The 13,683-nt window shown below is 46.2% G+C and overlaps 1 protein-coding gene across 1 annotated transcript; it reads right to left on the reverse strand.

Annotated features, from left to right (window-relative positions):
- Nucleotides 1-10,845: 10,845 nt before the first annotated feature.
- Nucleotides 10,846-11,727, reverse strand: LOC148385831 (janus kinase and microtubule-interacting protein 3-like). Its single transcript, XM_088399680.1, has 3 exons — nucleotides 11,625-11,727; nucleotides 11,352-11,414; nucleotides 10,846-11,265 (listed from the first exon to the last, which is right to left on the reverse strand). The coding sequence occupies exons 1-3, from the start codon at nucleotides 11,691-11,693 to the stop codon at nucleotides 11,140-11,142; spliced, it is 258 nt and encodes an 85-aa protein (XP_088255806.1). The 5' UTR covers nucleotides 11,694-11,727; the 3' UTR covers nucleotides 10,846-11,139.
- Between the last annotated feature and the right edge of the window lie 1,956 nt (nucleotides 11,728-13,683).

Below are 13,683 nucleotides of genomic sequence, written 5' to 3' on the forward strand. Positions count from 1 at the left end.
CGGCATGGTGTTGTTCAGTGCGGGATGGTGTTGTTCAGTGCGGCATGGTGTTGTTCAGTGCGGCATGGTGTTGTTCAGTGCGGCATGGTGTTGTTCAGTGCGGCATGGTGTTGTTCAGTGCGGCATGGTGTTGTTCAGTGCGGCATGGTGTTGTTCAATGCGGCATGGTGTTGTTCAGTGCGGGATGGTGTTGTTCAGTGCAGGATGGTGTTGTTCAGTGCGGCATGGTGTTGTTCAATGCGTCAGTGCGGCATAATGTTGTTCAGTGCGGCATGGTGTTGTTCAGTGCGGCATGGTGTTGTTCAGTGCGGCATGGTGTTGTTCAGTGCAGGATGGTGTTGTTCAGTGCGGCATGGTGTTGTTCAATGCGGCATGGTGTTGTTCAGTGCGGGATGGTGTTGTTCAGTGCAGGATGGTGTTGTTCAGTGCGGCATGGTGTTGTTCAGTGCGGAATGGTGCTGTTCAGTGCGGCATGGTGTTGTTCAGTGCGGCATGGTGTTGTTCAGTGCAGGATGGTGTTGTTCAATGCGGGATCGTGTTGTTCAGTGCGGCATGGTGTTTTTCAGTGCGGCATGGTGTTGTTCAGTGCGGCATAATGTTGTTCAGTGCGGCATGGTGTTGTTCAGTGCGGCATGGTGTTGTTCAGTGCGGCATGGTGTTGTTCAGTGCGGCATAATGTTGTCCAGTGCGCCATAATGTTGTTCAGTGCGGCATGGTGTTGTTCAGTGCGGGATGGTGTTGTTCAGTGCGGCATGGTGTTGTTCAATGCGGCATGGTGTTGTTCAGTGCGGGATGGTGTTGTTCAGTGCAGGATGGTGTTGTTCAGTGCGGCATGGTGTTGTTCAATGCGGCATGGTGTTGTTCAGTGCGGGATGGTGTTGTTCAGTGCGGCATGGTGTTGTTCAGTGCGGCATGGTGTTGTTCAGTGCGGCATGGTGTTGTTCAGTGCGGCATGGTGTTGTTCAGTGCGGCATGGTGTTGTTCAGTGCGGAATGGTGTTGTTCAGTGCGGCATGGTGTTGTTCAGTGCGGGATGGTGTTGTTCAATGCGGGATCGTGTTGTTCAGTGCGGGGTGGTGTTGTTCAGTGCAGGATGGTGTTGTTCAGTGCAGGATGGTGTTGTTCAGTGCGGCATGGTGTTGTTCAATGCAGGATCGTGTTGTTCAGTGCAGCATAATGTTGTTCAGTGCAGCATGGTGTTGTTCAGTGCGGCATGGTGTTGTTCAATGCGGCATGGTGTTGTTCAGTGCGGGATGGTGTTGTTCAGTGCGGCATGGTGTTTTTCAGTGCGGCATAATGTTGTTCAGTGCAGCATGGTGTTGTTCAGTGCGGCATGGTGTTGTTCAGTGCGACATAATGTTGTTCAGTGCGGCATAATGTTGTTCAGTGCGGCATGGTGTTGTTCAGTGCGGCATGGTGTTGTTCAGTGCGGCATGGTGTTGTTCAGTGCGGCATGGTGTTGTTCAGTGCAGGATGGTGTTGTTCAGTGCAGGATGGTGTTGTTCAATGCGGCATGGTGTTGTTCAGTGCGGGATGGTGTTGTTCAGTGCGGGATGGTGTTGTTCAGTGGGCATGGTGTTGTTCAGTGCGGAATGGTGTTGTTCAGTGCGGCATGGTGTTGTTGAGTGCGGCATGGTGTTGTTCAGTGCAGGATGGTGTTGTTCAATGCGGGATGGTGTTGTTCAGTGCGGGATCGTGTTATTCAGTGCAGGATGGTGTTGTTCAGTGCGGCATGGTGTTGTTCAATGCGGCATGGTGTTGTTCAGTGCAGGATGGTGTTGTTCAGTGCTGCATGGTGTTGTTCAATGCGGCATGGTGTTGTTCAATGCGGCATGGTGTTGTTCAGTGCGGCATGGTGTTGTTCAGTGCGGCATGGTGTTGTTCAGTGCAGCGTAATGTTGTTCAGTGCGGCATGGTGTTGTTCAGTGCGGAATGGTGTTGTTCAGTGCGGCATGGTGTTGTTCAGTGCAGCGTAATGTTGTTCAGTGCGGCATGGTGTTGTTCAGTGCGGAATGGTGTTGTTCAGTGCGGGATGGTGTTGTTCAGTGCGGCATGGTGTTGTTCAGTGCGGCATAATGTTGTTCAGTGCGGCATAATGTTGTTCAGTGCGGCATGGTGTTGTTCAGTGCGGGATGGTGTTGTTCAGTGCAGGATGGTGTTGTTCAGTGCGGCATGGTGTTGTTCAATGCGGTATCGTGTTGTTCAGTGCGGCATGGTGTTGTTCAGTGCGGCATGGTGTTGTTCAGTGCGGCATGGTGTTGCTCAGTGCGGCATGGTGTTGTTCAGTGCGGCATAATGTTGTTCAGTGCGGCATAATGTTGTTCAGTGCGGCATAATGTTGTTCAGTGCGGCATAATGTAGTTCAGTGCGGCATAATGTTGTTCAGTGCGGCATAATGTTGTTCAGTGCGGGATGGTGTTGTTCATTGCGGCATGGTGTTGTTCAGTGCGGCATGGTGTTGTTCAGTGCGGCATGGTGTTGTTCAGTGCGGGATGGTGTTGTTCAGTGCAGGATGGTGTTGTTCAGTGCGGCATGGTGTTGTTCAATGCGGCATGGTGTTGTTCAGTTCGGGATGGTGTTGTTCAGTGCGGCATGGTGTTGTTCAGTGCGGCATAATGTTTTTCAGTGCGGCATGGTGTTGTTCAGTGCGGCATGGTGTTGTTCAGTGCAGCATAATGTTGTTCAGTGCGGCATGGTGTTGTTCAGTGCGGAATGGTGTTGTTCAGTGCGGCATGGTGTTGTTCAGTGCGGCATGGTGTTGTTCAGTGCGGCATGGTGTTGTTCAGTGAGGCATGGTGTTGTTCAGTGCGGGATGGTGTTCAATGCGGGATCGTGTTGTTCAGTGCGGCATGGTGTTGTTCAGTGCGGCATGGTGTTGTTCAGTGCGGCATGGTGTTGTTCAGTGCAGCATGGTGTTGTTCATTTCGGCATAATGTTGTTCAGTGCGGCATAATGTTGTTTAGTGCGGCATGGTGTTGTTCAGTGCGGGATGGTGTTGTTCAGTGCGTTATAATGTTGTTCAGTGCGGCATGGTGTTGTTCAGTGCGGCATGGTGTTGTTCAGTGCGGCATGGTGTTGTTCAGTGCGGCATAATGTTGTTCAGTGCGGCATGGTGTTCAGTGCGGGATGGTGTTGTTCAGTGCGGGATGGTGTTGTTCAGTGCGGCATGGTGTTCAATAAGGAATGGTGTTGTTCAGTGCAGGATGGTGTTTTTCAGTGCGGCATGGTGTTGTTCAGTGCGGCATAATGTTGTTCAGTGCGGCATGGTGTTGTTCAGTGCGGCATGGTGTTGTTCAGTACGGCATGGTGTTGTTCAGTGCGGCATGGTGTTGTTCAGTGCGGCATAATGTTGTTCAGTGCGGCATGGTGTTGTTCAGTGCGGCATGGTGTTGTTCAGTGCGGCATAATGTTGTTCAGTGCGGCATAATGTTGTTCAGTGCGGGATGGTGTTGTTCAGTGCGGGATGGTGTTGTTCAGTGCAGGATGGTGTTGTTCAGTGCGGCATGGTGTTCAGTGCGGGATGGTGTCTTTCAGTGCGGCATGGTGTCGTTCAGTGCGGCATAGTGTCTTTCAGTGCGGCATGGTGTCGTTCAGTGAGGCATGGTGTTGTTCAGTGCGGCATGGTGTTATTTAGTGCGGCATGGTGTTGTTCAGTGCGGGATGGTGTTGTTCAGTGTGGCATGGTGTTCAGTGCGGCATGGTGTTGTTCAGTGCGGTATCGTGTTGTTCAGTGCGGTATCGTGTTTCTCAGTGCGGTATCGTGTTGTTCAGTGCAGTATCGTTGTGTTGTTCGTATTGTGTTGTGTTGTTCGTAATGTGTTGTGTTGTTCGTATTGTGTTGTGTTGTTCATATTGTGTTGTTCATATTGTGTTGAGTTGTTCGTATTGTGTTGTGTTGTTCGTATTGTGTTGCCTTTAACACTTAGCCTCTAACACTTAGCCTCTAGCATCTAGAAGGTAAATAAATAGGAAGGAAGGACTCACCGGTGACGTCTTCGCCCACGTCCAAGCGTTGTACTTTGTATTTTCATCCTTCTGACAGTGGAAAACATAGCCAACAAACACCGTGGAACCTAAACGAATGAAAGAAAACTATCATTTGGCCACAACCAACATTCACAGATACAACACAATGTGACGTGCGGGGTTGAGGTTAAAGGTTGAGTGAAGGGCCCTCGTTTTAAACTACTTTTTTGAAAAGGATTGGGAACAAGTAAGACGTATTTAATTTATTTAATGGGAAGTAGTAAGAGCTATTGAATTTAATCTATGTATTATATTCTATTGTATTGTATTCTGTTGTATTCTTTTGGATTGTATTCACACTAACCCCACTAAAACTTCAGCCCACAAAAACTCGCCTCTGGCGCCTAGCCTCTGGCACTTAGCCTCTAACACTTAGCCTTTAACACTTAGCCTTTAACACTTAGCCTTCAACACTTAGCCTAGAAGGTGAATAAATAGGGTTAAAGGTTGAGTGAAGGGACCTCGTTTTAAACTACTTTTTTGAAAAGGAGTGGGAACAAGTAAGACGTATTTAATTTATTTAATGGGAAGTAGTAAGACTTATTAAATTTATTTAATCTACTTTTCTTCCCAGGCAAAATTTGATGTGCTGCAATTCCAAATTTCCAAAGTGAATGAAGGAATGAAGTCCTTTAAATTATGATTTTGTATAAATACTAGGCATTAACACAAAATCGACGTCACAAAATGGGCAGACTTTACTTGTTTGAAAAGGACTGGTTACAAGACAGACTTTTTTAATTTATTTAATGGGAAGAAGACTTATTTAGTTTAATTGATCTATTTTTGTTCCCTGGCAAAATTCGATTTGCTGCAATTCCAAATTTCCAAAGTGAATGAAGGAAAGAAGTCGTTTAAATTATGATTTTGTTTAAATACTAGGCATAGACACAAAATCTACGTCACAAAATGGGCAGACTTTACTTGTTTGAAGAGGACTGGTTACAAGACAGACTTTTCTGATTTATTTAATGGGAAGAAGACTTATTTAGTTTATTTAATCTATTTTTGTTCCCTGGCAAAATTGGATTTGCTGAAATTGTATTTTGCCAAATCTTGCCTTGAGACCTGATAGGAAGTATTAAACGCTTACTTAAATCAATACAAGTTGGTAATAAGAGCGAGTAATGTTGGTTGAACCGATGAATGAAGGTTGAAAGCAATTTAAATTATGACTTTGTATAAATACTAGATATTAACAGAACATCTACTGCGCGAAATGGGCAGAGTTTACTTGTTTGAGAAGGAGTGGCTTATTCAAAACTAAGATTTATTTAATCTGTTTGTTCCCAGGCAAAATTGGATGTGATGCAATTCCAAATTTCACCACATGATGGTGCCCAATTTTGACTTCATAGGACATATTAAACACTTAGCTTGTTATTATGTTCAAGGTAATCAGATTTGTTTATTATTCTAATGGCCTCTTCAAAACTATTCTGGATTACTACTTTGGATCTATTCTACATTACTTGGCAACAACATACTCTGTAACAGATTAGGCAGTATAATCATATATGTTAACTTGAGAGTGCCCACACTCAATCTACTTATCGTGATGTGTTAAATCAATTACTGTTAGACATTATTTGTCTGATAATCTACCAAATCTTTGAATTGAAGAATTTGTGATTTAATTAATAGCTTGTTCAGGGTAATCAGACTTGTATATAATTCTAATGGCCTTCTTTTGAAAACTATTCTGAATTACAACTTTGGATCTTATATTACTTTGCAACAATCTACTCGGTGACAGATTAGGCAGTATAATCACATATGTTAACTTCAGTGCCCACACTGTATTTATTTATGGTTATTTGTTAAATCAAGTACTGTTAGACATGAAATAGGAAGTGTTTAACATAAATGTTATGGCTACTCACCATTGTAGCTCGCTCCTGGTCAATGATACGAGCCTCTTCTTGCAGTGGAAAACTTGCAGCCAACAAACACCGTGGAACCTAAAGGAATGAAATTAAACATTAACATTTCGCCTCGACCAATTTTCACACGTACAACGCAACGCGGCTACACTTCTGCTATTACAAACGTAAATCTCCTTAAACACAATGAGTGTTACTTACCGTGTACGCTCTAGACGGTCCAGTTGCAAGCAGAAAATAAAGATATTTCCGTTGATAATCGTCGCTGCTCAGTGGCTCACGGCCATCGCGCCAACAGATTTGAATTTTGGCGGAGGTTCGGGCAATTACGTCATATCCGCGGCACATGACTGCGACGTAATACCCGCTTATCTGAAACGGCAGTTAAAAGTAGAGTTACATCAAGTTTTCTTGGAACCTAAACGAATGAAAGAAAACTATCATTTGGCCACAACCAACATTCACAGATACAACACAACGTGCGGGGTTGAGGTTAAAGATTGAGTGAAGGGCCCTCGTTTTAAACTACTGTTTTGAAAAGGAGTGGGAACAAGTAAGACGTATTTAATTTATTTAATGGGAAGTAGTAAGACTTATTAAATTTATTTAATCTACTTTTCTTCCCAGGCAAAATTTGATGTGCTGCAATTCCAAATTTCCAAAGTGAATGAAGGAATGAAGTCCTTTAAATTATGATTTTGTATAAATACTAGGCATTAACACAAAATCGACGGCACAAAATGGGCAGACTTTACTTGTTTGAAAAGGACTGGTTACAAGACAGACTTTTTTAATTTATTTAATGGGAAGAAGACTTATTTAGTTTAATTGATCTATTTTTGTTCCCTGGCAAAATTCGATTTGCTGCAATTCCAAATTTCCAAAGTGAATGAAGGAAAGAAGTCGTTTAAATTATGATTTTGTTTAAATACTAGGCATAGACACAAAATCTACGGCACAAAATGGGCAGACTTTACTTGATTGAAGAGGACTGGTTACAAGACAGACTTTTCTGATTTATTTAATGGGAAGAAGACTTATTTAGTTTATTTAATCTATTTTTGTTCCCTGGCAAAATTGGATTTGCTGAAATTGTATTTTGCCAAATCTTGCCTTGAGACCTGATAGGAAGTATTAAACGCTTAGTTAAATCAATACAAGTTGGTAATAAGAGCGAGTAATGTTGGTTGAACCGATGAATGAAGGTTGAAAGCAATTTAAATTATGACTTTGTATAAATACTAGATATTAACAGAACATCTACTGCGCGAAATGGGCAGAGTTTACTTGTTTGAGAAGGAGTGGCTTATTCAAAACTAAGATTTATTTAATCTGTTTGTTCCCAGGCAAAATTGGATGTGATGCAATTCCAAATTTCACCACATGATGGTGCCCAATTTTGACTTCATAGGACATATTAAACACTTAGCTTGTTATTATGTTCAAGGTAATCAGATTTGTTTATTATTCTAATGGCCTCTTCAAAACTATTCTGGATTACTACTTTGGATCTATTCTACATTACTTGGCAACAACATACTCTGTAACAGATTAGGCAGTATAATCATATATGTTAACTTGAGAGTGCCCACACTCAATCTACTTATCGTGATGTGTTAAATCAATTACTGTTAGACATTATTTGTCTGATAATCTACCAAATCTTTGAATTGAAGAATTTGTGATTTAATTAATAGCTTGTTCAGGGTAATCAGACTTGTATATAATTCTAATGGCCTTCTTTTGAAAACTATTCTGAATTACAACTTTGGATCTTATATTACTTTGCAACAATCTACTCGGTGACAGATTAGGCAGTATAATCACATATGTTAACTTCAGTGCCCACACTGTATTTATTTATGGTTATTTGTTAAATCAAGTACTGTTAGACATGAAATAGGAAGTGTTTAACATAAATGTTATGGCTACTCACCATTGTAGCTCGCTCCTGGTCAATGATACGAGCCTCTTCTTGCAGTGGAAAACTTGCAGCCAACAAACACCGTGGAACCTAAAGGAATGAAATTAAACATTAACATTTCGCCTCGACCAATTTTCACACGTACAACGCAACGCGGCTACACTTCTGCTATTACAAACGTAAATCTCCTTAAACACAATGAGTGTTACTTACCGTGTACGCTCTAGGCAAAATTGGATGTGATGCAATTCCAAATCTATCTGAAACGGCAGTTAAAAGTAGAGTTACATCAAGTTTTCTTTTTTAATCAACACAATCATTTACAACCGTTGACCAGAAAGAATCGTCGAAATTCGACGTCCCCCACAAACGCCACGCTCACTCGCTTTTCAGGGCAACAAAAGTACTTCTTTTTAAAAACGATGAGTTGTACTTACCGTGTACGCTCTGGACGGTCCAGTTGCAAGCAGAAAATAAAAATATTTCTCTTGTTAGTCGTATGTTACCATCCGCCGTGTCTTTGTCAACATCGCCGCCATTTTCCTACTTCCTGCTGCGAGCCACGCCCACGGATTTAAATTTGGGCGGAAGCTCTTTCCATTGGCGTCGTTTTCGCGTATAGCAAATCCGATTGGTTGGGAAGGGGGCATGGTTATGCAGCCGAGGGGTCCTGTGATCGGTGGGATGTAAAGTAGGCGTCGACGTCACGTCCGCGTCACGTGACCACGACGTGGCAGACGTCCTATAGCAACCGCTGTTTTGTTTAGTAGACTTACAGTTGTTATGCATTGACATAATGGCGCACACACCAAATAGATTTAAATAAATTAAATAGTTCTTCTGCCCACTCTCTTTTAAACAAGTTAACTCTCCCCGCGGATTTGAATTCCGGCGAAAGTTACGCCCATCGACGTCACGTATGTCACGTGACCACGACGTGGCAGATGTCAAATAGCAACCGCTGTTTTGTTTAGTAGATTTACAGTTGTTATGCATTGGCATAATGGTGTGCACTCAAAATAGATTTAAATAAATTAAATATTTCTTCTGCCCACTCCCTTTTAAACAAGTTAACTCTGCCCACGTCCATTGACGTCTTGTCTGCGTCACGTGACCACGACGTAGCGACGTCATATAGTAACCGCTGTTTTGATCAGTAGACTTAGTTATTATGCGTTGACATAATGGCGCACTGGTTAGCATGGCCACCTCTTAAGCATGATGTTGCGGGTTCGACGCCTGATCAATGTTAGCATGGAGTGAGCTGAAGTGCATGGCGCTGAAGATTTGAATCTTTGAAATGCGCTGAGGTCTGACATATCAGGCAGAATGGTTTGCCATCACGTTCAACAAAAAATAGAAACTTTCCCACTCTGATTAAAACGTCCTGTGTTCATCTACGTATTTTCGTTTTGCTGTGCATCTTTTCCCTGCCATTTCGAGAGCCCAATTGACACTCATAGTTTAAAGAAATGTGTTTGCCCATCCTACTTTGTGGAATTTCACCACATGCGCTTATGACCAAAATACCAAATTGAACTCAAGTGAAGCCAACACGCACAACCCCCCCCCCCCCCCCCCCCCCCACACACACACACACACACACACACAAATGTTGATATGAACATAAAAGAGCCGCATGCGGTTCGGGAGTTGCGGCTTGGCCAAACCTGTACTATACAACTTTATTTGTATAAAATTTTCACAACAGCTGTCACACAAACAAAGCGGGAAAAACCGAAGACGTGCGTGTTCCGCCCACGCTGGATTTATTTGCACCTTTGAAAAGACACCGTATTGCCGCAGATGTGGCAAAGAGTACTTTTGGGCATCTGAGACGGAAGGATGTCCAAAGCATCACGTCACCTGCTCTGGTAGGCATGGTGGTGGGACGTTGAGGTCAACCGCTTTGGGGTTGGCTGAATCTTTGATCGCAGGATGCCACACACTTGAAGACAGAAGCAGAAAAGCAGAGCTAAATGCAAAATGTACTCACCGGTGACTCCAATTTTTTTCCCCCCTGAAGAAACAGCTGGACGGGTGGCCCCGGCTGGCCAGTGGGACTCTTGTTATTCTGACCCTTTTTAGTGCGCGTTTGGGGCAACAACCGTTTTTTTTGTGGCGCTCTCTTCTGGTTCAAAAGTGCCCTGCATGTGAATTTGCTTTTCCTGCCTTCTGATTGGATGAGCGCCGGTGTGACGCGGTGCCTCTGTCACCGTGGCGGGGGGTATACGTTGGCATCGGAGCGTCTGCCAACGTCTGAGACCGGCTGGCAGTGTATCGGAGGTGTCGAGTGCGGTGCCGCTGGAGCTCACTCACCAGCTGGTGTTAGGGCCACAGAATGAAGGCCAAGGAGAAGAATAGAAAGAGAAACAGAAACTTCTCCTCCAATTGTTTGATTTGTCTCTTCTGAGCTTCGATGAATTCTTTCAGCTCTTTGTTCCTCTAGGACGGACAAATGGAAAGTGGCATTCAAAAGCCAGTAAGCGTGCAAGTAAGTGCCGGGCTGGCTTTGGGCCCTTACCTGTTGCGCGCTGTGCAGCAGATCCATTCTCTCTTGGAGGATGCAAGCGTCGCGCTCCCTCAACTCGCACATCAGGGCTCGCTTCCATTGGTCCACGGCGCTCCTAAGCTCTTCTCTCTGATCCGCCGTCAGCACGTCATTCACGCCAGCGTGGCTGGCTTTTTCGCCGTCCGTGGCGGGGCAGTCCCGCTGCGGTAGCGCCTCGTACAACATGGCCTCCAGCTCCAGGATCCTCTGGGCCGCAATCCTCGTCCATCAGTGGTCCGGCGGGAGATTTGAGGGAGGCTTACCTTATGAGCCTGGTCCATGGAACACTTCCTGAAGTCCAACTCTTCATCCAGGTAGCCCTTCTGCTTGCAGAACATAGAAGAGCCCAAAGGCACAGCGTCAACAAGCTTCTTTCAGCGCAAAGCCTTCCAAAAGTCACATTTGAGCCGCCGAGTCTCGTGGAGTGCGAACATAAGGAGTTCGACATACACTTACGGCGTTATAGCACAGGATGTCCAGCTTCTTCATCAGATCACTGATGACGATGTCCGGGGGAAAGGCGCAAGGAGCAATGTAAGGTGTTCTGGGACCTCGGGTTAAGGTTAGGGTTGCGAGGGACGCCTTACGTACGCTCACGCCCTCGGCCTCGCAGTAGATCTGCAAAGGGCTGAGGCCGTCTGGGAAACGGACTTGCAGAAACTTCAAGACGGGGGAGCGCCACTCCCTCTCCTGAAAGGCAGAGGCATGCATCCGTCCGTCCGTCCGTCCGTCCGTCCGTCCGTCACATCTCTGGCCTCAACACGCTTGTGCGAGTCTTCCCACCTCCAGCTCCAGGATGCGGAACTCAAGCAGTTCGTTTTGGTCTCGGATATCCTGGATGTGCTCTTTCAGACGCGCTTCTTCCGCCTCCATCCGCCTGACCTGAAAAGACAGTCAGACCTCATCTGCGGGGCTTCCCGACGGGTGTGACGCCAAGCGACTCCGCCCAGAGCCTTTCTTTCCGTCACCTTTTCGGCCAACTGCTGATTGCTCTGACGCAGCAGCTGCTTCTCCTCCACCCACTTGACATTCTAGAAGAGACAAACGCGTGGACAGCTTTGGAATGTTGTGTCATTTTCATCCACAAATTCTTTGGTTGACTGGAAAATGACATTTGCTTTTCTCCGCATTTTCCCAGCCACATTCGGGGGGGGGGTTGGTCCAGTAATGCCAGACGAATGAGTGACTGAAGAATGTAGCTATTTTGTCTGAGAAAAAGGTGTGCTCATTGATGAGCTTACCTGTCCTTGTTGCTTCAGCGCTGACTCCAGATCTGCTACTCTGCTTTGATAGTGACCCATTTCTACCATCAGCTTTTCTCTGGTCTGAAAGGAGGAGGAGGGAGGCTCCTCCTCCTCCTTTCAGACCAGAGAACACCCGAGGCTGGGTGAGAACGGGGAGGCTGCGACCCGGCCGGGGGTTGCGGGAAGGGGCGCCACCTTGATCTCCTTCTCGGCGTCGTAGTCCCCTTCGCTGGTCTGGGCTAGCAGAGCGTAGGCTCGTTGCAGCGCTTGATATTCTTGCGTCAGCTGGCGGTAGCGAAGCTCCGCCTCTTCATGCACACACCAATGCAACACAGCACTAGTACCAGAATCAGTCAGACCGGCGACAAAGCACCCGCGACGCAAAGACGAGTCCGATTCCAGGCTGAAGAGGAATGTTTGGTGCCAATACGCTGGCAGAAATGGCGGGCTACCTCTTCGGGTTCCGTGTCGGGGGTTCTGTCGGTGTGAAAAGACAAGGACGATCCGTCCGAGTCCACCAACACGTCTTCGTCGTAGCCGTAAAATGTTTCGATGACCTGCGGGCGCGGAAGCAAACATCTCTCTGAACAAACTGAAGCGACACCTCACGATGAATCGACGAGAGGAACGATAGCGAGAAAAAGGCCATTTCATCTTGCGCAACACCAAGCAGCCGCAAACAAACAGACTCACCTTGCAGGACCTCACGCTTTGTTCCTCCTCAGAGATTCTCGACGTCGGTATCGTAGCAGCAAATCTCTCTCCTGTCGACACAAATAATCCGCCTTTGAGATTCTTTGGATGCAAAGGGAACGAACGGCTCCGGCGCAGAAACAAACGCGACTCACAATGACATTTCTGACATGAGCTCCTGTCTCCAGAGCCTGAAAAACACGTCACCGGCGATGATTGGAGGGACGCTCGTCTTTTCCAAAAGTGACAACTACAGGGTGTGTCAGGGTTTTCCAGATTATCTTTATCGTATCATTATGTTGCTTTGACTTTGACTGCAACCTGTAATAAATAATATTATTTATCCCTTATTTATCCCTATCGCTTATCCCTTCCTACACAAAGTCGTAAAACACCCCTTGCTATGTTTTGACTAGAGGTCAAGGGCTTCCTCTATTCAATCCACTCTTACACCCACCCTGTTTCTCTTAATTAAAATGCTCGTGCAGGAGCCGAGAGTCAGACTTCATTCGTACAACGGATGGACTCTCCACCTGCAGGTGTCCAAAAGAACTTACTTGTCTCCCGTGTGGTTCTTGCAAAATAAGTTGGAGCGAGCGCAACTCTAACAGGGTGCATTTTGCCACTAGCTGCCTACGGACAATGATGTCGCGCTCGCGGCTCATGGTTGACGGGCTGAGCAGCCGGGCAAGTCCGTCGTTTTCAGCGCACAGCGAGTGGCAAAGGCGCTGACAAAACGGGAGCTTTGAGCTGCTGAAAACGGCAAAACAAGTCTAAAGCGTGTTCAAACGCGTGCGCACAATGCTCCTGCTTGAAAGGTCGGAATTTAAGGGGGCCAATTTTTTGGATGGCGGCCGCCGGCCAAGCTTTGGACGGAAAAGATTTCCTGGCGACAGCGAGCGAGCGTGGCGCTGCCGTACGTGCACCGAGTCGCCTGCCTGAAGACCTTGGACAAGTCGTCGATGATGTGCCGCTGCTCCACAACTTGAAGGAACTCCATTTCACCGTCCTGCTGGCCGCAACCGCGGTCCAGGTCATTGAGCGAACTAGGCCTTCTCTGTGGAACACAAATGCAGTGGACTCTGTTGGCACGCCGCCGTTGTCCGCGTCGACTTACCAAGCTTGCCATCTCCTCGTTCTCCTGGGTGACAAAGCGCACTTTGTTTTCAAGGCGACACAGCACCAGCGAGAGTTCTTCATTCTTCCTGCTCAGGCGTTTGTTTTTGTACAGGAGTGGCAGAAACTGGCTTTCTGTTTCTCTCAGTCGCTTTAGCTGCAAGCATGAAGTGCGGGATGTGAAAGACGCACAACACGCGGGCCAGAACGTATCCATTCCTTTTGCATCGGTTTGAACGGAATCGTG

The sequence above is a fragment of the Syngnathus floridae genome, chromosome 15 (genome assembly GCF_059516105.1).
Source record: "Syngnathus floridae isolate MCC-2025c chromosome 15, RoL_Sflo_1.0, whole genome shotgun sequence".
In the NCBI taxonomy this organism is placed as follows: domain Eukaryota; kingdom Metazoa; phylum Chordata; class Actinopteri; order Syngnathiformes; family Syngnathidae; genus Syngnathus; species Syngnathus floridae.

What these genes read in the sequence shown, in the direction of transcription:
- LOC148385831 (XM_088399680.1), bottom strand. Translation starts at nt 11,693, where the DNA reads ATGGTAGAAATGGGTCACTATCAAAGCAGAGTAGCAGATCTGGAGTCA. An exon ending in CGCTGAAGCAACAAGGACAG is followed by an intron (nt 11,415 to 11,624) that starts GTAAGCTCATCA and finishes TGTCTCTTCTAG; the next exon opens with AATGTCAAGTGGGTGGAGGA. An exon ending in ATCAGCAGTTGGCCGAAAAG is followed by an intron (nt 11,266 to 11,351) that starts GTGACGGAAAGA and finishes CTGTCTTTTCAG; the next exon opens with GTCAGGCGGATGGAGGCGGA.